Source organism: Acanthochromis polyacanthus, chromosome 8, assembly GCF_021347895.1.
Source record: "Acanthochromis polyacanthus isolate Apoly-LR-REF ecotype Palm Island chromosome 8, KAUST_Apoly_ChrSc, whole genome shotgun sequence".
Lineage (NCBI taxonomy): Eukaryota > Metazoa > Chordata > Actinopteri > Pomacentridae > Acanthochromis > Acanthochromis polyacanthus.
The window spans coordinates 12,769,379-12,790,973 of NC_067120.1; the positions used below are offsets into that span (position 1 = coordinate 12,769,379).

Genomic DNA, 21,595 nt, shown 5'->3' on the forward strand with positions numbered 1-21,595 from the left:
GGCGCCCAGTAAGGGTTAGTGTTGGACTAACAGCGCCACCCTCCGTCCAGCAGCTGTAACGCACTCCAGTTACAAAACACGCACATTTTGCGGCCATGAGCAGTCACGTGTACCGCTGCGTTATGAAAACAGAGAAGTTCCTGCTGTTGACCTGCAACGCTGAGAGCTGAACCTCACAGGTAAGAACTAAGAACCTCATTCATGCAGACACACGATCCACCGTCCACTCAAACCATCTGCGTTGTGCTGTTTTCTTTTTAACAGGGGTAGAAATGAAAAGCAAACCTGCCAAGCCAGACGCATCTGATTCAAAGAGGAAAGGAAAGAAAAGAGCCTCAGAGGACTCGGCTACTACTCTGTCCAAAAAACTGAGAAACAAGAAAGATGGAGAAACGTCGAAATCAGGTGAGCAGCGCTGATGGGACGTTATCAGTACAGTCACAGTGTATGAGAAATGTATCTGTGAGGGCTGGTTGTGTTTGTGTGTCTGTCAGGAGCTCCTGTCAAGTCTGCAGGAGTCCAGAGGAGAGGTGTTCATGGCAGTATCCTGCACTACATTTATAAAAGCACTCTGGGCCAAAGTCTGCACTCACAGATGAGACAGGTAAGAAAGAGTCAGAATAACCTCCGTGATAACCCCAGGCTCAGTGTGGATAAATAGATAGATAGATAGATAGATAGATAGATAGATAGATAGATAGATAGATAGATACTTTATTAATCCTGAGGGAAATTCAAGTGTTCAGCAGCTTACATACAACGGCAGGTTAGTAACATTAAAATTAAAGGTTAGTATATACTCTGAAAACTTGCTGTACAATGTTATAAAAAATACTTCTTATTTTATAATCCAAATCTAAATTTAATTAAAGTTCAGTATACAGTAGTTGTCTTTGGTATAGAACTAAGCCAAGATCTGCTCTTTGGTGATTTTGATTTAACATAAACATGGGAGAATTTACAACATATTCGCACAAAGCTCATTAAAGATCAGGTAGATAAGCAGGACCTGCCTTCAGGCTACTGACATTGAACTTGTCTCCCAATCACAGTGGGACTGTGAGCAGTTTAAACTTAACTTATTTTGTATGCTTGCTCTAAAAAAAGCTCATAAAGCATGTAACTTTTCTCATTTGGATCATTATCATTCTATCTGTTCTATCATCAACTGCTGCTCTGTATCTGTGGTCCAAACTGTTATTTTAGCCATTTTCCAAGTGTGTGTATCCTTAACATTTTATCACCCATTTAAACTAAGAACTTATATGTTCTTACACCAAGTTTTCTGGATGTCTGCATGAACAGTGAACATGTATGTTACATCCAGTGTAAGCACACCAGACTCTGTAGACTAGCAGACAAATCTGATCCATTGGTTTTCTACTGACACAATACTGACATCATAAAGCAGAGCAGGTTTCTATCTCAATGTCATTTATAAAATTCAATGCTTTCCCTATCAAATGCGTCCCAATGAGCCGCTGACTCTGCTGTTGGTACCTCAGCAGTCTCTGGTCTCATAGAGAAGATGCCAGTGAGTTTTACTTGTTTGATATTTAGGATAAATCCAGATGCATGTGTAGAGGAGCTCAGCACACCAGCTCATCTGCAACTCTGATTTAAAAAAAACTGTAAAGCTACTCTATGCTACAGAGTGGCAAATTGTAATCTTGGAGCGATTCATCCGAACATGTTCAAACTGGAAATTGGTACAGACAAGCCCAACCCTTTTGCTCATGTTCTGTCATCTAGCATATTAATAAAGCACCACATAAACATGTTGATAAGGCAAAAAAATGTGATTTTCACAACATTTGGTTTTTAAGTTTCTGAAGTTTCTTACACATCCAATGTCCAGTTATACAAAAAGCAGTGTCTTGTCACATTTCAGTTGTCAGCAGTTCCACCAGAGGGGCATTTGTCTTCTTAACATGTCAAATATTTTATTTAAATAACAATATTAGGAACAAAAGGTACAGAAAACCTAATATTTAACAATCAGAACAGATGAGGGGGCTGCACAGTGTCGTAGTGGTTAGCAGTTTCGCCTTGCAGCAAGAAGATCCCTGGTTCAAATCCCAGCCTGAGCCTGGGATCTTTCTGCATGGAGTTTGCATGTTCTCCCTGTGCGTGCGTGGGTTTTCTCCAGGCACTCTGGCTTCCTCCCACAGTCCAAAAATATGCTGAGGTTAATTGGTTTCTCTAAATTGCTTGTAGGTGTGAATGTGAGTGTGACTGTTCGTCTGTATATGTAGCCTTGAGACAGACTGGCGACCTGTCCAGGGTGTCCCCTGCCTTCGCCCGAGTCAGCTGGGATAGGCTCCAGCACCCCCTGCGACCCTAGTGAGGATAAAGCGGTGTATAGAGAATGGATGGATGGAAAAGATAAGGAATTAGTAATAAATGTGAAAATGCGAATATGAATTGTAGCATCAGAAAGTAGTTTTAATGACTTCCAGGATTTACTCTGAAGTAGCTGAAAGTGGCTCCATCTCAGCTATAACATTAAGATGCTCATCAGTAGTAAGAATCTAATGATGTAATATATGAACCTGTATAAATCTGTGTTAACTGGGTTAATTGTTGCAGCTTTTAATGGAGTCGGGAAGCTCAGTTCCTTCTTCTAGTTCTCACAACACAGTGCAGATCACTGTGTTTAGTGTTTATTTTATACATAGAGAATATATTCCCAGTGCAAGTTAGTGAGCAGTTGTAACTCTAACTCTGTCGTCTCTTGTAGTGTCTGCAGGAGCCTTTCGTCCGCTCTCTGTCGTCTTACCATTTCCACGGTGCGATGAGTCCCTTCGATCGCAGGATCACCTGTCTGGAGTGGCATCCCACTCACCCCTCCACTCTGGCTGTGGCCTCCAAGGGTGGAGACATTTTTCTCTGGGACTTTGAGGTGCCCACAAAGAAAACCTTCATTCAAGGGGTGAGCTCCTGCGTTTGGTTTAACTGATGCTTGAATGACCAACAGTATGAGGTGTTCAACAAACTGATTGCAGTTTATGATGAAGCATGATTATATTTGCAGACTGATTTCAGAGCTTTGCTACTTAGATGTGCTTGACGACACTGTTACTGGTTCTCTGCTTAGATGGGGCCTGGAGACTCAGTTACAGACATGAAGTTTAACCAGTTAAATCCCACTCAGCTGTTCACCTCGTCTATGGGAGGTACGACAGCACTTCGAGATTTCAGTGGGACGACTCTAACAGTGTTTGCCAACACAGACACACTGAAGTAAGACTAAGTCGCCTTTTTCTGTGAGCGTAAATCAGACAGGGTTCAGGGTTTTAGCCCTGATCAGTCCAGCATCAGTCTTCTTATCAGACGGTCCTGCGCTGTTTGTGTAGTGGTGAAACGTTCGTATCTCCCCAGTGATAGGCCTGCATTTGTGTTTGTGTGCACAGAGCGGAGCGGGAGACTTTATCGGAGGGATGAAGTTTTGCCCCTCGGACCTCTCTAGAGTCTATGTGGCTTCTGGTGTGGGCACACTGACCATGCAGAGCTTTGAGGGCCGAACACCCACCCTTCTGTCCAGAACTGAGGACTGTGGCCATGATCACCACAACGTTTGGTGAGAAGACTGATACTCCACGATCACAAAAAACGTTTTTTCATTAACCTCTACTGTCTGTGCAGAGAGCTTTGGTCGCATTACCTCAGTTTAAAAGCAAATTGATCCCTCTACATTACTTCAAACTATGCTGGAAATAGAATTTTGTGGTGCTCACAGCATTGAAACAAAAACATGCAATAATGCACTGATTACTCTGGATAGTTCACAGAACATGCTGCTGTTTTTAATAAGATTCATCAGGATGTACGAAAAACAAATACATTTTTAAACCAAGAGAAGAGATGCCTCGTGCTAAGTGAAGTTACTTTTCATTCAAAAATGTTCCCGCCTTTCCTTAGTAGAAAGTGTTTCGAATAAAACTGTTGCTGGAGAAGTTAGTAGATTATAAAGAGTACCAGGAACACCATTTCTTGTAAGACATCTGCATCTGATTTTACTAAGTGTTGTTTTTCAAAGCTGTGAGCAGCACAAACCAGATTTAGTCATCCTCCATTTTTCTGAATGGCATTCTCTCTGTGTTCTCATGTTTTAAAACCAATCTGTTTGCATGGTTACTGAGAGGTAAATGATTTTTTTTTCTAGTTGGCTGAAATGTCAAAGAAAAAAGGGATAGTTATTAATTCAATGCATATATGCCTGGTTACTTTTTATTAAATTAGAATTTGTAGAAAATATGTCATCAAAACATTTTTAGTTAATATCTGCTGGTGGATCACTAATTTTGTGTTCCAACTTTAACCTTCCATTTGTTACATCCACTAAATGCTCGTGGTTCTTCGTCTTCTTTCAGTTACTGGTACTGCTGTGTGGATGTGTCTGTAAGCCGGCAGATGCTTGTGACCGGAGACAATATGGGGCAGCTCGTACTTCTGGGTTTGGACGGTCAAAAGGTGTGTTCACTCCACAAAGAAGTGCCCAAGGGAAATGAATCAAATTGAGATCAGTCGTATTTCTCGTGTGTTTGTGAACTGCTTTGTTCTGTTGTGATGTTTCAGATTTTTAGTGATAAACTGCACAAAGCCAAAGTGACTCATGCAGAGTTTAACTCCCGATGTGACTGGCTGCTGGTGACGGCGTCGGTCGACCACACGGTGAAGCTTTGGGACCTGAGGAACATCAAAGACAAGAAGAGCTTCCTCCACGAAATGCCTCATGAGAAAGCTGTGAATTCAGGTACCACTGTCTATCCGACAAAGCGTTTTTATTACTGCTGTATTAGGACATTTTCAGAAACCTCTGCGGTTTAGAGACACACTGACATTTGCAACATACAAGATACGTTAAACGTGTGCTGACGTTTGAATTTACATTTCACAATCACATGGATACTGAATGTTGTGTCATTATTGGTAGAGCACACTGGTATTTTTGTCTTTTAATTTTTGTTCACTTTTGCTAAATTATTTTGATGAGAAATCTTTTGATGCACTTCAAAGTTCAGAATGACTTAATGAAGAGATGGGAGCTAAAAGAACAAAAGCTATCGTTTGCATGAAGACCAGTCGATGCTTTACATATTTTAGATAAAATACATATATTTTGTCATCGTTCCAACCCCTCTGCAGACACCTGTGTGTGGCACTTAATGTGGATGTACCAAGAAAGCAAATGGTGCTCAGAACATATAATTGTTATGAGGAGATTCTTTCATCCAGAAAGTTTTGATGCATCTTTAACAAAGTTATAATTTAAATAATGACCGCTATACATGCTTCCCATCAGCAGTGCACAAACACATTAGCAAGTTCTACATTTTCAAGAAGTCCTGCACAGAAATCCCAAACTGTAAACCTGAAAAAAACATCACAGACTCACAGAAACATCCACAGGAGCTCGGTGTATTTCTGTGTAAAAATTTGAGGGTGAGGCGACTGCTGTGCCCCTGTTCAGTATAAATAAACCATGTGAGCGTCCGCTTTCCACTCCTAAAGTGACATTGGTCTGAACACAGGGTAGCTATAAATTGACCATTCCACCACTATGACCGCTATATATAACATCAATCTTCATAAAACTCTTCATTTTCCTAAAGCTGTTATTTTCGTCTCCTCATAGCCTATTTCAACCCACTGGACTGCTCCAAGTTGCTCACCACAGATCAGTATGACGAAATCCGTCTCTACTCATCTCCTGACTGGTCCAAGCCTCAACACATCATCCAACACCCACACAGACAGTTTCAGCACCTCACACCCATCAAGGTTTGTTTCCTCTCTAGACGCGTTTATGACCTCTGATATGTTCTGTAGAAATGTCTCCTGATAGATCATGACTTCAACCAGTCGGATGGGGAGAACAGAATTTAGGATAGAAGCACAAACATGTCCAACTTCAGACTTTGATGTCAATTTTTGTTTTGTGTAGGGCTCTTTTAAATTGTTGCAGACCACAACATGTTGCCCTGTTGATGATCTTGAAATGCTTTTTTTGAATGAAATGAGCAGCATAAGTACAGGATACGCCACACCAGCAGTCAAGCACAGCCTGACTTTGATACAGGAAACCCCTGATTCTCTTTACTGCAATTTAAAGAAATTTTCATCTATTTATATGACTTAAAAATCTAAATTTCAGGACAGTGAGTGTCTGGAAAAAGTCGAATACTATCATGGTTTTTTGCCTATAAGACTCTGCCAATAACATCAAAATGGGTGTCAGAGTTTAGAAATAACAGTAATTTTATGTAATAGGTGTGGTAGGATTCTTTTATTACATGAGAACTCTGTTCCAATTCTTCTTTAGGCCACATGGCATCCTGTATATGACCTGATTGTGGCCGGACGTTACCCCGATGACCGGGTTTGCACCGGCGATCAGAGGACCATCGACATCTATGACTCCAACACAGCAGAGCTGGTGTGTCAGCTGTACGATCCCACTGTTGCAGGGATCAAATCTGTGAGTATCTTTTCAGAAAACCATAAACATGTCACAGCTCTGAAACTGTAGTAGGTAAGACCTGAAATTCTGCTTTTACAGATCAACAAATTCAATCCGATGGGTGATGTGATCGGGTCTGGCATGGGTGAGACCATAAGAAGCACACTGTTGATAGATGTGGTGTTTATTTGCTTGCTTAAAATCAGTCCTTTGAGAAAATGTCTCACCAAAGCTGCATCTGTCTGAACCAGGTGTGACGGTGCTGGTCTGGGACCGGAACGAATCTCTGATCAGTGATCGGCACAAACCGCAGGAAAGCTCAGCCTCGGCGGACAGTTTGAGAGGACAGAGGAGGAGTCAGCAGCGCTCCAACAGGGACAGGAAGGCTCCTGCTGTGGATGCAAAGCTCAAGAAAAAACTCTCTCTGGAAGAAACTGAGACCAAAACCAAGACCAAGACTGACAAACAAAAACAAGCTCAGATGAGGAAGAAGTGAACTGAAAAAGAGCCAGAGTCTTAAAAACATCTTTGTGTCTATATTTTTTTTGTTACTGTATGTTGTCTGTCTACCTTCAGGGATTGTCACAAATGTCTTATATCTTTTATAAAGCAGTTTAAATTTTGACCACTGTGTACATTCTTGCAGAAGCTTTTCTACTGTATCACAATAAAAATATTCATTCATACATGTTTGGGTCTTTGACAAACCTTCAGCCACACACAGGATTGGCTATAAATGCACACTAGAGTAAGATTAAAGCCAGATGATTTATTGCATTCACCTTCCATTTGACACAGAATGGTGGTTTGTGCGTTAGGCATAATTGAAGAGATAATTTCCACGTAGCTCGTGGACCGTGACGTTCGCCAGCTGGAGGAGGACTCCACCCCAGGCCTCCTGCTCCCGTCTCTCTTCCTGATGCCGGGCCTGATAAGCAGAATACACCAGGCTCAGGATGAGGTTCTCAAACTGGACCGGAGTCAGGGGCTTCCTCCTCTGATCCTCCAGAGTTTCCACCATCTGCTCCATGGAGCTCCGACTTCTGGGAATGTTGTCATTGATCCGAGACAGGAAAGCCCGTCCCTGCCTCATCGATGCCATCTCCTTGTCAAGCAGGACGATGTTATTGTCCTGGTCGATCTCCACCCCGCCCAGCAAGAGCTGCAAACGAGAAACAGATGCATACATTACTTAGTCTGCAAAGAAAGCAGCTTCATATTAAAGTTATCTGCATGAAGATTTAAGAAAACTAAAGTAACATACTTCAAACATCAGGTTTGCGTCAGAGACTGAGGAGACAGCTGTTTGAGAAGCTGGAGTTGTGCCTGCAGCCACTTCTAAACAGGAAAATAACCAAATTTAACGTACACATTTAAATTAGTCCCTGCAGATAAACTGTCAGTACAGTTATATTCAACACCTCTTGTGCTTTTTAATACATTTTGCACCATGCATGCACTATCATCATGTAATTACAATCTACATTTCTGTCCTGAGCACAGCCCCGTTAGCAGATCTTCTGTCTTTACTCACCTTTTATCACTTGCTCAAACCAAAGCCACAAAATGACCAGAAGGCAGATTTTAATCATGATCGTTCCTCGTTTGATTATTACCGACATAATACGCCACATCCCTCTCATCCCAGCTCTCCCTTGTACACTTTTGTGACTTCAGGCGAAAATCAACCTAGACCGAATACCATGAATATTTCCACCTTGGAAAATGGGACCAAAAGCCAGTTGGCTGTGATTCGGAGCAGCTTAATAGTCTGGGATACAGGATCTTCACATCCACAGCATGAAATCCTTTTAGTTTAGGCTTCTAATTCTTTTAATTTCATTATCTTTAAATAGATCTCCCAATGCAATGTAAAACTAAGCAAAACGCTACTCGGTAAACATTCAAGTTAAATGTGAGGAGACTTTCCTCTCAACATAAAGATCAAGAAGACTTTGCAAGTTTGGAGCTTCACTTGTAAGTATTTGTAACTGAATATTATGTAGTATGTCTTTCTCTTATCAACTGTGGCATCTGTCATTTAAATTAAGCTGCATTTTAAGGTGATATTTTTTATTTGCTGGTCAAAGTAATATCTGTGTACTGGTCATATTATGTGATCTTTGTCCTTTAAAACCATACCTGACGAGGATGTTGATAATTTATCACCAGTTGAGCAGCTTAAATTTTTTGTGTACTAAAATTTACCTTTTTCTTTATAGTGAAATGAAAAATAATGTTTTCTCTAACTGCATCATTATTATCATACTGTACTATCCTCGAGTATTGTCACAGTATGTCCTGGAGTCGCTGCATATCCAACTAACTACCTAAACACTTTCCATTCGTGTCAAATGCACTCACTTTCCACTTTATTAGGCACACCTTACTGGTAAAAGGTTGGATCCCATTTTTCCTTCAGAACTGCTTTAATTCTTCATGGCATACTTTCAACAGTGTGTTGGAAACATTCCTCACAGATTTTGGTCCTTATTGACATGATAGCTGCTGCAGATTTGTCGGCTGCACATCCATGATGTGAATCTCTCGTTCCACCACATCCCAAAGGTATTCTATTGGAGTGAGATCTGGTGACTGTGGAGGCCATTGGATTCCAGAGAACTCATTCTCATGTTCAAGAAGCCAGTTTGAGATGATTTGAGCTTTGTGACATGGTGCATTACCCTGCTGGAAGTAGTCATCAGATGACGGTACAATGTGGTCATAAAGGGATGGACATGATTAGCAACAACACTCAGGTAAGCTGTGGAGTTTGGTACTAAAGAGCCCAGGGCATGCCAAGAAAATATCCCCCACACCATTATACCACCACCAGCAGCCTGAACTGTTGATACAAGGCAGGATGGATCCATGCCTTCATGTTGTTTAGGCCAAATTCTTACCATCTGAATGTCGCAGCTGAAATGGAGACTCACCAGATCAGGCAACATTTTCCAATTTTCAGTTGTCCAATTTTGGTGAGCCTGTGCTAATTGTAGCCTCAGTTTCCTGTTCTTAGCTGACAGGAGTAGGTCTTCTGCTGCTTTAGCCCATCTTCTTCAAGGTTGTGCATTCAGAGATGGTTTTATGCATTCCTTGGTTCCAATAAATGGTTATTTGAGTTACTGCTGCCTTGCTATCATCGTATCAAAGTCACTTAATCCCTTTTCTTCCCCCATTCTGATACTCACTTTGAACTTTAGCATGTTGTCTTGACCAAGTCTACATGCTTAGATGTCTAAATGCATTGAGTTGCAGCCATGTGATTGGCTAATTGGCTATTTGCGTTAACAAACAATTGAACAGGTGTGCCTAATAAAGTGGCCGGTGTGGGTTTTTGCCTATTTACTTTATTAAGCAGAAAAATATCTTTAGTGTCCTCCATCCAGAAGTATTTCGGCGAGGAGCTGCAGTACCACCACGTCGCCACACGCAGGCAGCACCTCCGGTTGGTGTCACTGAATCACTTTACGGCTGCTCCCTGAAAAAGTTTATTTGCTTCCTTGTCAACAGTTCAGCTGGTTCTGAATGATAAAGTAGTGGGGATACAGGTAACCACGCTTGTTCATTTGTCCCTTTAAATCGCTGCGGTTGTTTTGTCTGACAGGAAATCCTAGAAATAATACGTCTTTATTGAAAAGGCGGAGTTTGCACATGAGGGAGTGTTAGCCAGCTAGCTGCTGTAAATGCTAACGGACCTAATCATCATAACCGTAAACACAACACAGCTAGCGTTAGCATTAGCAGAGCCACTGAGCAGCTGAAAACAGCCTCTGTGGACTATCGTTTGTAGTTTATCTGATTCCACGCTTATTCCACTTCCAATGGGGTAAAATAGAGCATCAGATAACATTCAAACATTGTCTCAAAAACCATCCCAGTCCCTTCATCGCTGTGTTGTGAACGAAGCGCTGACTTTCACCAGAATTCTTCATTAGTTCATTTAATGGCAACATAGCTGAACTTTGGGGCAGCTGCCTCTGTGCTGCATTCTATATTCCCGTATAGGTAGTGAATTAGGGTATGAAAACTGTGATGTTAGAGGTAATTTTAAAATTATTACCATTTACCAACCATTAGACCATCTGCAAATTTCTTGACTAAATCTGGGCCTTCAATATTGATCCTTTTGTTTGAATTTCAACATAGGTGTTAACTAATTACAACATATTTTAACGTACACAAAGAAGTTATTCAATACATGCAACAAAGTATGCTTTAAGTCCTGAGGTATTGAAACAAAAAAAATCTAATCTCTTCACACTAGATGGCCATAAACATTTATGGTACATAAGCTCTACATATGGTCAAATTGACATTACAGTGGTCACAATTGTTTGATCAGGGACCATGCAATTAATATAATGCACATCTGATGTCTTGCATATGGAGTGTATAGCATTAAGTTCATTTTCAACTGTAGTAACAGTGGGTTTTGTTGACTCTGTGTCAGGTGAGCAGCAAAGATGGAGTCCAGCGAGGAGGGTGGCCTCAGCGTCGGAGGCTCTGTGGGAGAGGAGAACTACTTCCTGGGATACACGTTCACTGATCGCTCTCACTCGAGCCGAGTGGTGAAGAGCATCATGGATCTGTGCCTGGAGGACGGCCTGTTCGCTGACGTCACCGTCACCGTGGATGGCAAAGAGTTTCACCTCCACCGGCTGGTCCTCTCAGCACAGAGCAGCTTCTTCCGTTCGATGTTCACGTCCAACCTGAAAGAGTCCCACAACCGCACTATTGAGCTGAAGGATGTCAGCGCCACTGTCTTTCAGCTGCTGATTGACTATATCTATCACGGTATGATAAAGCTGAGGGTGGAGGAGCTGCAGGACACCTATGAAATGGCTGACATGTACCAGCTGACTGCTCTGTTTGAAGAATGCTCTCGCTTCCTCTCACGAACCGTGGAGGTCAAGAACTGTTTACAGGTGACTTACTGTTTTGTTTTACAGCTCTAACAGTCATATATTTAGCAGTCATCATGGTGTTTAAGTGTTATTTTTGTGAGTCCAGGTGATGTGGCTCGCAGACAGACACAGTGACCAGGAGTTGTATACTGCTGCCAAGCGCTGTGCTAAAATCCACCTGGCTCAGCTGCACCAGACTGAAGAATTTCTTAATCTGCCTCTCTGTCTGCTCTTGGACATCATCAAAGGTATTACAGTTTTGTATTCTGTCACCATGTCTCAGAATTACCAGTGTTTCTAAATATTTAAGTCAGTTTAATTCAAATAATGTGTTTCTAACATTACTGTTATATCTGATCCAAGTTTCTTTTATAGGTGTTTGAATTCATTTTCTTCCTCATTTCCACAAAATCTTTTTTTTTATTATTATTATTCTGTATGATATATGAAAGACATACGTGGGTCTTGAAAGTAGTCAGGTAGATGATCCTTTATAACAAACACCATCTTTGCTTCTTTCTTTACCATACAAATCCTTTAAAAAAAACTAAAACAGCTGATATGCGGTTTTCTTTGGAACGTGGTTTGCCAAACTACAAACCCAATCAAAGCACATTCTGTGAATCTGCTTTAAAAGGCCTTCTGTTTGTGTTCAGATGGTGTTCCAAGCTCCCAGAATCCAACAGTGGCCATCGAGTCGTGGATAAACCACAACAAGGTTGAAAGAGAAGAGTTCTCCTGTATCCTTCAAGAGAATCTTAAGGTAGCGTTTGTATATAGAATATTTTAGCATATGCAGCTGAGAAACATTTTTAAATAGGGTCCTCTCATTTGGCAAATAATTTCTGATGTTTCTTTATCTTCTACGTCGACAGGAAATCGGTGAGAATGTCCACATTTACCTGATTGGCAAAGAGGAGACGAGGACTCACTCCCTGGCTGTATCGCTGCATTGTGACGAGGACGATGCGATCAGCGTCAGCGGGCAGAACAGTTTATGCCACGAGATCACTGCGGCCTGTAAACATGGAGGAGACCTGTACGTGGTGGGGGGTTCAATCCCCCGCCGCATGTGGAAGTGCAACATGCACACCATGGACTGGGAGCGCTGTGCTCCACTGCCCAGAGACCGCCTCCACCACACCATGGTCTCTGTCTCCACTGAGGACGCTATCTACTCGCTGGGAGGTAAGACGCTCCAGGACACCCTCTCTAATGCCGTCATCTACTACACAGTGAAGGACAACATGTGGACAGAGACCAGCCAGCTGGACACGGCAGTTTCTGGGGCTGCTGGCGTCAACCTGGGAGGCACCATCTACTTGCTCGGCGGGGAGGAGAATGACATGGACTTTTTCACTAAACCCTCCCGCCTCATTCAGTGCTTTGACACCTCCTCTCAAAAGTGCCAGATCAAACAGTACATGCTGCCGTTTGCCGGCTGCATGCACGCTGCGGTGCACATGGATGTGATCTTTATCGTAGCAGAAGGAGACTCTCTGGTTTGCTACAACCCTCTGCTGGAGAGCTTTACCCGCCTGCGCTTCCCTGAGGTCTGGAGCTGTGTTCCTTCACTGTGGAAGGTAGCGAGTTGTAACGGCTGCATATACGTCTTCAGAGACAAATGTAAGAAGGGGGACGCAAACACGTTAAAGTTTAACCCAGCCACGTCTGTCGTATCCGTTATCAGAGGTATTAAAATCCTCCTGACAAACTGGCAGTTTGTTCTGGCCTAACCTGTCCTCTGGATGTTCACACTGTGGTCCAGACACTCTGCACAGACAATCAGGGAAGACTGCTGGATAACTTACCATGACTTCACTCTCCAGACATCCTGTGAGGAGACCTGCCCTAAATGTATTTACTCAGCTGTGTCACTCATTCCATTCACACTTCACCTCCAGCCTCGTAACGACGGTTCACTTGTATTACAGTGCGTCTCATTGTGGAGCCGTTAGCTGAGAAGTCAAACAATGTGTGGTGATGCTGTAACCAGTGACAAACTAAATCTGTTGCTTCCTGTGCACTGCTTGTTTGTTGACATGCATGAACCGCTTTAGTGTAAAAAGTCTGCTGAACACAAAACATCCTCCAGTGTATTTTAAGTGATTAAGCGTGTCATGATGTTGTAGGTTGAATATCCTCAGATGTCCAGTTTTACGTCATCGTGCAGAAACATAACAGGATGTTTTCTAACTTTTCAATTTTTCACAATTTCTTGTCTTAAGATTGTATTTTTTGATGTACAGTGTACATGTTCATGTTAAACTGTTAACTGAAATGTCAAATATATCACTGTAGCTACGAGCTGTCACTGTTTTTTGTGATATTTATGGCCCTTCAGCATTTATGCATTAACTATCTCTCACTAATAATACTGTGTTTACTGCCAGGAATTTAGGATCTTTCATTGTTGCAGTTTTACAGTGATCCATTTAGAAATGGTCCACTATGTTGCTGCACAGCTCCTGAAAACTTTCCCTCAATGAAAACATAACTTCTAATAGCATTTGTCTTTGAATTGGTACCACTGGTTGAGAATAGGGAGATGACAAAGGTGGATGTTTCCGTTCTTGGGGGTGAAAAAGCGGAGCTGAAGACAAGAAAGCTGCTACAGAGTGGCCAAAACTTTGATCCCATTGATGTGCTGCAGGAGGCTGCGCAGCTGAAACCCAAGCCCAGTAACATGTCAGACTTTGTGAACTATTCTAAGCATCAGTTGCTGACGCCGAGATGAGGGGTGGGGGTTTCTGGGGCCACATATGCGCCTCCATAAGGACTTCCAATAGGAACTGACGGCCACCGCGAGCACCATCTGACTCACACTTCTGTAATGTTGTGAATTAAAGCCGCTTAGAGCCTCCAAATCACAGTCTGCAGCTGCACATGTGAAGCTGTGGTCACATCCTGTTGGGGATGAGTGTTTCTAATGTTCCAGAAGGTTGTGGTGGGAAAACTTGCAGTCCAGTGTTGGTCAGTGAGGAGGGTTTAGTGTGAAGGTAGATCGCTAGGAGCTGTAGTGACCTTGGGACTGTTTGCTGAGGGCAGAACATAATTCCTGAAGGGACACATGGTCTAGAGTGACAAGGCCATCTGCTGTAGCGCCAGCAGTAGGAGGAAGGTGGAGGGGGTTGGACACAGGGGTGCTGAGAATTCCTTTAGCTGGGGTGTGGAGGGAGTAGATATTCTGGGATATTACTGCTAGCGCTCCGCCGGTAAACGTGTTTCTTTGACGTTTTTCAAATGGAAATCTGACGGACAATTTCTGAACCCTTGATGGTGAGAGGGGATCGCTGCGTGGTTAAATGGGGAAGACATTTTCTCGGGCCTCCAGCTCTCCACGAAGCATATGGTGATAATGGTCTTGGTGTGTCGCCGTTTTACTTCGGTGGATCCAGTTTCTTTTCCGTCTCAGCAAAGCCGGAGCTGATAGAGCGGGATCTGGTAGGCCTTCTGGCACCGACCTCTCAGAGGATCATCTTCAAGGGATCTTCTTTGGAGCTGTACTGTGCATGGCAAGGATCTACTTTCTTGCTGCCTCACTGAAAGTGCATGGCCTAAACGAATGAATATTTTTATGAGGCGCCTTGCACCAGAGATGGGCCAGGACCAAACCAAGCAGCAGATAGAGAAGGGCCTGAGGTTGTATCAGTCCAATCAGACAGACAAAGCCCTGCATGTGTGGACAAAAGTGCTGGAAAAGACCTCAGATCCTGGAGGGAAGTTTCGGGTGCTCGGGTGCCTGATCACAGCTCACTCAGAAATGGGAAAATACAAAGAAATGCTCAAGGTAAGCCTCCACAGCAACACTATGCTACCAGCAAGAATTCATACACTTTCAACGAGTATACAGTAGTACTTCTTTAAAGGAAAGATTCTGGAACAACATGTACCTGGGTGGTGCTTATTTTTAAGTGGTACTCTTAATCTAAACAGCCTCGTAATCACTTGATGTGGATCATTCATGTGCTATGTGATCATATTTTGTGTTATGTAACCAGCAGTAGGTGTGTGTGTGTGTGGTTGCAAATCGGTTAGTAAATGTCACCAAATGCCTCATCGTTTTTCATGTCATCGTGTCTGCTCGGCATCGTTACAGTTCCTGCTGTAGTAGAACACATTTCCCCAATGTGTCTGTGATTATTGAATGAGAAGAGGTTGAAGGTTACCTTCTTCCATTTACAGCGGTCCTGGAAATCACGGGTTAATTTGTGGCTTCCACACGATGCAGAGTAAATAAGTACCCTGCAACCCAAGTATCAGTGTGGGGTGTCTTGTTGACATAATCATCCTTACTCAAACAGCAGCCACTCTCACTTACACAGTTTTAATGAGGGTTTCTTTTTAAAGTCGGGGCCTTGTATCTAAATAAACTCCTCAAATCTTTTTTTTAAATTGTATCTCTTTCAATTTATGAATATCCGTCTGATTATTTGCCTGCACCTTCGATCCCCTCACCCTCTTCCTGCAGTATGCCCTTGATCAAATTGACACAGCCAGAGAAATGGAGGACCCAGACTACCTGACGGAAGGCTACCTGAACTTGGCCCGCAGCAATGAGAAGCTGTGCGACTTCCAGAAGACGGTGTCGTACTGTAAGACTTGCTTAAACATGCAGGGCACCACTGTGAGTTTGCAGCTGAACGGCCAGGTATGTCTTAGCATGGGCAACGCCTTCCTGGGCCTCAGTGTCTTCCAGAAGGCGCTGGAGAGCTACGAGAAGGCCCTGCGCTATGCACACAACAACGACGACAAAATGCTGGAGTGCAGAGTCTGCTGCAGTCTGGGAAACATCTACGTTCACCTGAAGGTACTCAGTTAGGAGAACGCTGGATTTTGGTGATCTTAGTGTGTGCTACACTGCAAACATTTCATCTCACTCTTTGCTCAGTGTTATTTCTCAGTGAATCTCTTTAAAAATGACTATTGTTTGAGACATTATAAGCAATGAGACTGACCAAGAGATGTTAAAACTCTTTGACCTCTCAGCTATGTTAGTTGGGTAAAACATTCCCTGGACTGCACGTGTGACTTGATTACACAATCAACACTTTGCCAGCGTATTTCGAGTATGGTAACACTGCGGAGCATGTGAGCCAACATCATCAATGGTTAGCTCGTGCAGTACTGGCTATTGTAAAACAAGGGCGGAGTGAGGAGGCTGGCTGCTGGGGGCTCGTGTGGTACCCTTGACATCAGAGATTTGTAAGTGTAATCCCCCAGCTTCCCAGGGAGGATTGGTTTCAGTGAGACTGGGATGAAGTGGTGTTTGAGGAATGTACTTGTATGTCACGTTATTTTGTGAAACCGAAAATATTACAGGCTTTAAAGTGATACAGGAACACACAGGCTAGCAAACAGTCACACTTTGTGGTTGGATTCTTTTTCTGAATACAAGAAGAAAACTACAAACCGAACTGCTGATGTTAGTAGTATCTAAATATGACTTTTGTAGGAAATAACTGGACAGTCAAGGTCTTATTGATTGTTCACATCTGCCTACAGGACTATGAGAAAGCCCTGTTCTTCCCCTGCAAAGCAGCTGAGCTTGTCAATGACTATGGCAAAAGTTGGAGCCTCAAGTATCGAGCCATGAGCCAGTACCACATGTCTGTAGCCTACAGGAAGCTGGAACGCCTGCCAGACGCCATGGAGTGCTGTGAGGTATTGTTCTATAACTGCCATCCTTACTGTCCTCAGAGACGGACTTACATAACTTGGAGAATGTCACAGTTTTGGTTTCCTCACCAACCCGCTGTCCCTCGACGCCTTTGGCTGTTCTGATGTTGGAGCTGCAGATACAGTAGATGCTGTGCTGCTGACAGGTGCAGGCGCACAGTTGTTCTCTTGTATGAGGCCTTAGACCTCGACAAAAATATGCTCACAGAGGCGCTGGTTTAAAGTGTTAATGAAGAGGGTGGCTTTAGTCTTCGCCCTGTTCTAATTATGTACCGAGGGTGAAAAATAACTTGATGTCATTGCCTTGGAGTGTAAAATTATAGTAACAAGACAGCAGGATGCATTTCAGATTTATTACGTTGGCCAAACACTTTTAGCTAATCAATTTACACATCCTGTCATATTCCGAATACCAGAGCACAAAAGGAGTCTGAAAGGTGAAACAGCGTCTCACCTTCCCTGTTGCTTTACTTTGTGGGTTATTTGCACACAAACTGATTTTGAAAATGGAAATTAGTAATTGCTGAATAAATATTTGGCACTGTAGTTTACAGAGATACAGCCTTTATAGGATTTTAAACCACCCTTTACAACAATATACCTTATGAATATACACTATAGGGCTGCAGTATGAGAAAAATATACCTGCTAAGATGAACCGAATTCAATATCAGTTTTTTGATGGTATCACGGTCGTAAGTTGAACTCGTTTTCATGCCATTGCATCTTCTGTCTTGTGCTTTAACAGGAATCTATGAAGATTGCTCTCCAGCACGGTGATCGTCCCCTACAGGCTCTGTGCTTACTGAACTTTGCCGACATCCATCGCTGCAGGCATGACGTTGATGTAAGCTTTCCATTATCGCATTCATGTTAGTGCAAACCAGTCCAGATCTTTCAAAACTGGTCTTTAAAGATACATTTTGTCTTTGCCTTGTAGTCTTGCTTTTTCAAAGTACTAATATTTAGATGTCGTCTTTTGTCAGGTCACTATGCGGTTAACTTCATTTCGTTATTTCTCTTCGTCCATTCAGAAAGCATTCCCTCGTTATGAGTCTGCTCTGGGTATCATGACTGAGATTGGAAACCGTCTTGGACAATCACATGTCTATCTGGGAGTTGCAAAGTGTTGGCTTCTGCAGAAAGACTATGAGAAGGTCCTTACACATATATTAAATATATCTGGAATATGTGTTGTATTGATTCTGATAACAAGTACTTACGTGGACTGTTTATTTTCTAGGCTCTTGATTCTTTGCAGCGAGCACAGGAACTGGCAGATGGAATGGGAAACAAGGTAACCAATGCTCCTTAAACAGTTGATCGATCAGTGAGTTGATAGAATTTATATTTTTTTCTGTCATGGTTAACTGAATATCTTTGGTTTTTTTGGCTGTTGGTTGGACAAAACAAGACATCTAAGGACTGTAAAGAATTTTATAGATGAACATAAAATGCAAATGAATCAATTATTAAAACCCTGTGAATATCCTGCTGGTAAGACAGCACACACAGTCTACCTGTCACATTGATGGTCTGTTTCCTGTGCATAAGCTGTGCACGCTGAAGGTTCACTGCCTGAGTGAGGGAATCTACCGAAGCCAGGGGCAGCAGGAGGAGCTCAGAGAGCAGGTGGTGAAGTTTCTGCAGTGCGTGGAAGAGCTGGAGCTGTACTGCGGCATGTGTGGAGAGTCCATTGGGGACAGGGACCAAAAACTGCAGGCCTTACCCTGTTCCCACATTTTCCATCTCAAGTGGGTGTTCATTCACAGCCTACTCTGGTCTGTTGTTGGTGACATGTCAGAAATAACCCAAACTGTTAACTGTAAATTTGATTTTTATCACCTGTAACCACTAAAGACGTATCCAGTGTGGCTTTACTCACACGGATAAATACCCAAAGACGTAGGATAATATGTGAATAACTCATGTTTGCAGACCAACAGAAAAAGAATTAGTGACGTTTAATCTTTTCTTCTTTCAGGTGTCTGCAGACAAACGGGACAAAGGGTTGTCCCAAATGCTTCAAGTCCTCCATGAAGCCTGGATTTGTGTGATTGTGACACTGTGTTTGTGCATTGGATCCGCAGACACAGCAATGATGCCTCACGGGCTCCTGACTGATCTGAGAGCAGCAGGCAGCCTCAGGATGTGCTGAAGATGTTTAAGGGAGTAACAATTCGCTGCTCTGCGCAGAGGATGCTGAACTGATCCCAGAGCGTCCCAGAGTGCAGCTCAGAGGACACGATCGAGGCTTCGTCGCATTTAGACATCAGTCTGAAGCTGACAGAGGAGATATTACTGGCAGTGTTACATTTCAAGATAAGCTGAAGAGCCCACGTCGTCTCTGATGACTGGCCATTTGATGCAGCATTTAAATAGGATATGGACCGTCGGAAGAACATCTATAACTTTAGTGTATTGGCTATTTTATGCTATAGAATTGTTTGGTAAAAATGAGATGAAATGATCTTTGGAAGAGGAATTCAGCGATGTCTCAGCAATCTTAGTGCCACAGCTTGTCGTTCAAACTGAACTTTTTACACCACATCCAGTTGTTCTTGACTCAACAGTTGAGCCATTTCTGAATTTACCTGATTTCATTCAGATTCTATTTATTATTGTATTCATGTACATACTATTCTCATGTTAATTTGTTTGATTTATCTGAGATGTTTTGTAAAACCTAAAACAAACTAAAATCTCTTAACCATTCAAAAACTAGTATGTCTTTACAAAACAGGTACATGCAGCTGTTTTTTTCCTTATTCACACAGATTAAGGAGCAGGATCAACACACATTGTGTTAATAGAAATTCCTTTTCTTTTCATTTCTGCGAATGTTTTCCTCTTTACTCTGATATCGACATATTGTTGCAGTTTAAGATCAAATATTCTTGAGAAGGAAACCTATTGGGAAAGGATCTTTGACCAATCACACACTTATTATATAGTATATAATTATTTAAGGGAGATGCATACAGTATGTTTTAATGTAGTGTATTTGTAGTTACTTGTACATATGAATTCAATGGTCAAATTATGTCAGTGGTCACGATTATTTACTTGCAAAGGCATTGTGATTTTGAGGGAGAAAGCTTGAAAAAGTGAGCTGTCATATCAGTGAGTGGTTGCATGTTTTATTTCCGATGCCGAGAAACAGGATTAGATCACGATTAGGAATCCGTGTACCTGCGTATTGACTTATTTCACTTGTTTATTGTAGTATTTCTTAATATTCAGTGACTTTTATCATTCATTTTCCTCATAAATTGTTCGATTTTAGACATATTGTGAGTGGGGGGGGGGGGGGGGCGTTTTAATGTACAGTTAAAACACTGACAGCTCCTTTTTACTAAATTTCTTTTTACGATTGTGCTTGTAGTTTGTCAAACTGCTCCCACTGACTTGAATGGGAGAAATCATGAGTTCATATCGCAAAAACAGGAAAAATTCTTGGTACTGCGTTAACAAATGCCATTTTTAAACATTCTTAGTTAAAGCAAAGAGGTAAAAAAATATTGCAAACTTGAGGAGTACACAGTACTGTAGCTCTAAATTTAACTTTTTTTTTCTTCATACAAAATATGAGCAGCACGAGAGGAGATAAGTTTGCTTTTACTGCACAGGCACTTATATCTGACTTTAAGAACATTACTTGAGCTCACTTCTCAGCAGCATCTGACTCTTTGAGGTTTCTGATTCATTGTCTGCTTACCTGCAGCACAGTCAGTGTAAAGCATAGATATCATCCACAGCTTCTTCTTGGTTCTGGGGTAAAGAAACGATTTTACAGTGCAGCCGCTCTTCTTTAACAGTTTAAACTACCTCTGTTTTTGCCTCCAAGCTTTGAGGATACGTGCAGTAATATCACAACATTTAAATCCATGTAGATTTGTATTGTTTTTCTAGACATCATGTTGATATAACCGTGATTTATTTGATTTAGAGTCTGACTACAATGCACTGTTAATATGTTTATGCATTTAGTCAAACCATGTTACTGTGTCGAATATGGAAACGTTTCAATATGGAAAATAAAGTACACTGAATGTGAATGGAAGCGTGACTGCTTTGTGAACTTAATCTTCCTGTTGTCCTGCGAGTCAAAATTGACCCGTTTAAAGTTTGAAAATGTGTGTGTGTGTGTGTGTGTGTGTGTGTGTGGGTGGGTGTGGGTGGGGGTGGGTGGGGGGGGGGGGGGGGGGGGGGAGGGGTATTTTCGCAGTGAAACTTCTGATGTCCACATTTGTAACATTTTTGGGAAATGTTTCAAGATTATTGGGTTTTAAAAAAAGAACTGTTAAAAATGTTTCTTAAGAACATTCACCAAAAAAATTAACCAAAATCCAGCGAAATTCGTTGGATTTTGGTTGATTTTTATGTGAATGTTCTTAAATAAAATATTAGAAGTTTTACTTATATATTTATGTAATTGTTTTAAATATTTTTAGGATTTGTTTTGGAAGATTTTTATTCATTCGAGGGATTTTTTTCAATTAAACCTTTAAGGGGAAACTTTTAAGGAATTATTTGAATTTTCTTC

General features: G+C 42.0%; 4 protein-coding genes across 7 annotated transcripts; 3 read left to right on the top strand and 1 right to left on the bottom strand.

Annotated features, from left to right (window-relative positions):
* Nucleotides 1-38: 38 nt before the first annotated feature.
* On the top strand, nucleotides 39-7,149 carry ddb2 (damage-specific DNA binding protein 2). 4 transcript variants are annotated; one of them, XM_051952423.1, is made up of 11 exons: nucleotides 39-179; nucleotides 265-405; nucleotides 495-604; nucleotides 2,741-2,932; nucleotides 3,098-3,243; nucleotides 4,374-4,473; nucleotides 4,579-4,756; nucleotides 5,639-5,784; nucleotides 6,326-6,481; nucleotides 6,563-6,608; nucleotides 6,715-7,149. In XM_051952423.1, the coding sequence occupies exons 2-11, from the start codon at nucleotides 273-275 to the stop codon at nucleotides 6,957-6,959; spliced, it is 1,452 nt and encodes a 483-aa protein (XP_051808383.1). In that variant the 5' UTR covers nucleotides 39-179; nucleotides 265-272; the 3' UTR covers nucleotides 6,960-7,149. The 4 variants fall into 4 exon arrangements, with proteins under 4 accessions (XP_051808383.1, XP_051808381.1, XP_051808384.1 ...); XM_051952421.1 differs by lacking the exon at nucleotides 3,098-3,243 and adding an exon at nucleotides 3,414-3,580; XM_051952424.1 differs by lacking the exon at nucleotides 3,098-3,243 and adding an exon at nucleotides 3,414-3,580 and having other exon boundaries at nucleotides 516-604.
* Nucleotides 7,150-7,256: 107 nt separating this feature from the next.
* Nucleotides 7,257-8,085, bottom strand: LOC127535090 (protein FAM180B). Its single transcript, XM_051952075.1, has 2 exons — nucleotides 8,080-8,085; nucleotides 7,257-7,625 (listed from the first exon to the last, which is right to left on the bottom strand). The coding sequence occupies exons 1-2, from the start codon at nucleotides 8,083-8,085 to the stop codon at nucleotides 7,278-7,280; spliced, it is 354 nt and encodes a 117-aa protein (XP_051808035.1). The 3' UTR covers nucleotides 7,257-7,277.
* A 1,839-nt stretch (nucleotides 8,086-9,924) lies between these two features.
* On the top strand, nucleotides 9,925-13,677 carry kbtbd4 (kelch repeat and BTB (POZ) domain containing 4). Its single transcript, XM_022189896.2, has 5 exons — nucleotides 9,925-10,014; nucleotides 10,917-11,391; nucleotides 11,477-11,618; nucleotides 12,027-12,133; nucleotides 12,246-13,677. Exons 2-5 carry the CDS (start codon nucleotides 10,930-10,932, stop codon nucleotides 13,104-13,106), a joined length of 1,572 nt encoding a protein of 523 aa, XP_022045588.1. The 5' UTR covers nucleotides 9,925-10,014; nucleotides 10,917-10,929; the 3' UTR covers nucleotides 13,107-13,677.
* A 102-nt stretch (nucleotides 13,678-13,779) lies between these two features.
* rapsn (receptor-associated protein of the synapse, 43kD) lies at nucleotides 13,780-20,329 on the top strand. Its single transcript, XM_022189598.2, has 8 exons — nucleotides 13,780-15,160; nucleotides 15,842-16,180; nucleotides 16,876-17,034; nucleotides 17,798-17,896; nucleotides 18,084-18,206; nucleotides 18,293-18,346; nucleotides 18,604-18,803; nucleotides 19,034-20,329. The coding sequence occupies exons 1-8, from the start codon at nucleotides 14,936-14,938 to the stop codon at nucleotides 19,104-19,106; spliced, it is 1,272 nt and encodes a 423-aa protein (XP_022045290.1). The 5' UTR covers nucleotides 13,780-14,935; the 3' UTR covers nucleotides 19,107-20,329.
* The last annotated feature ends 1,266 nt before the right edge of the window (nucleotides 20,330-21,595 follow it).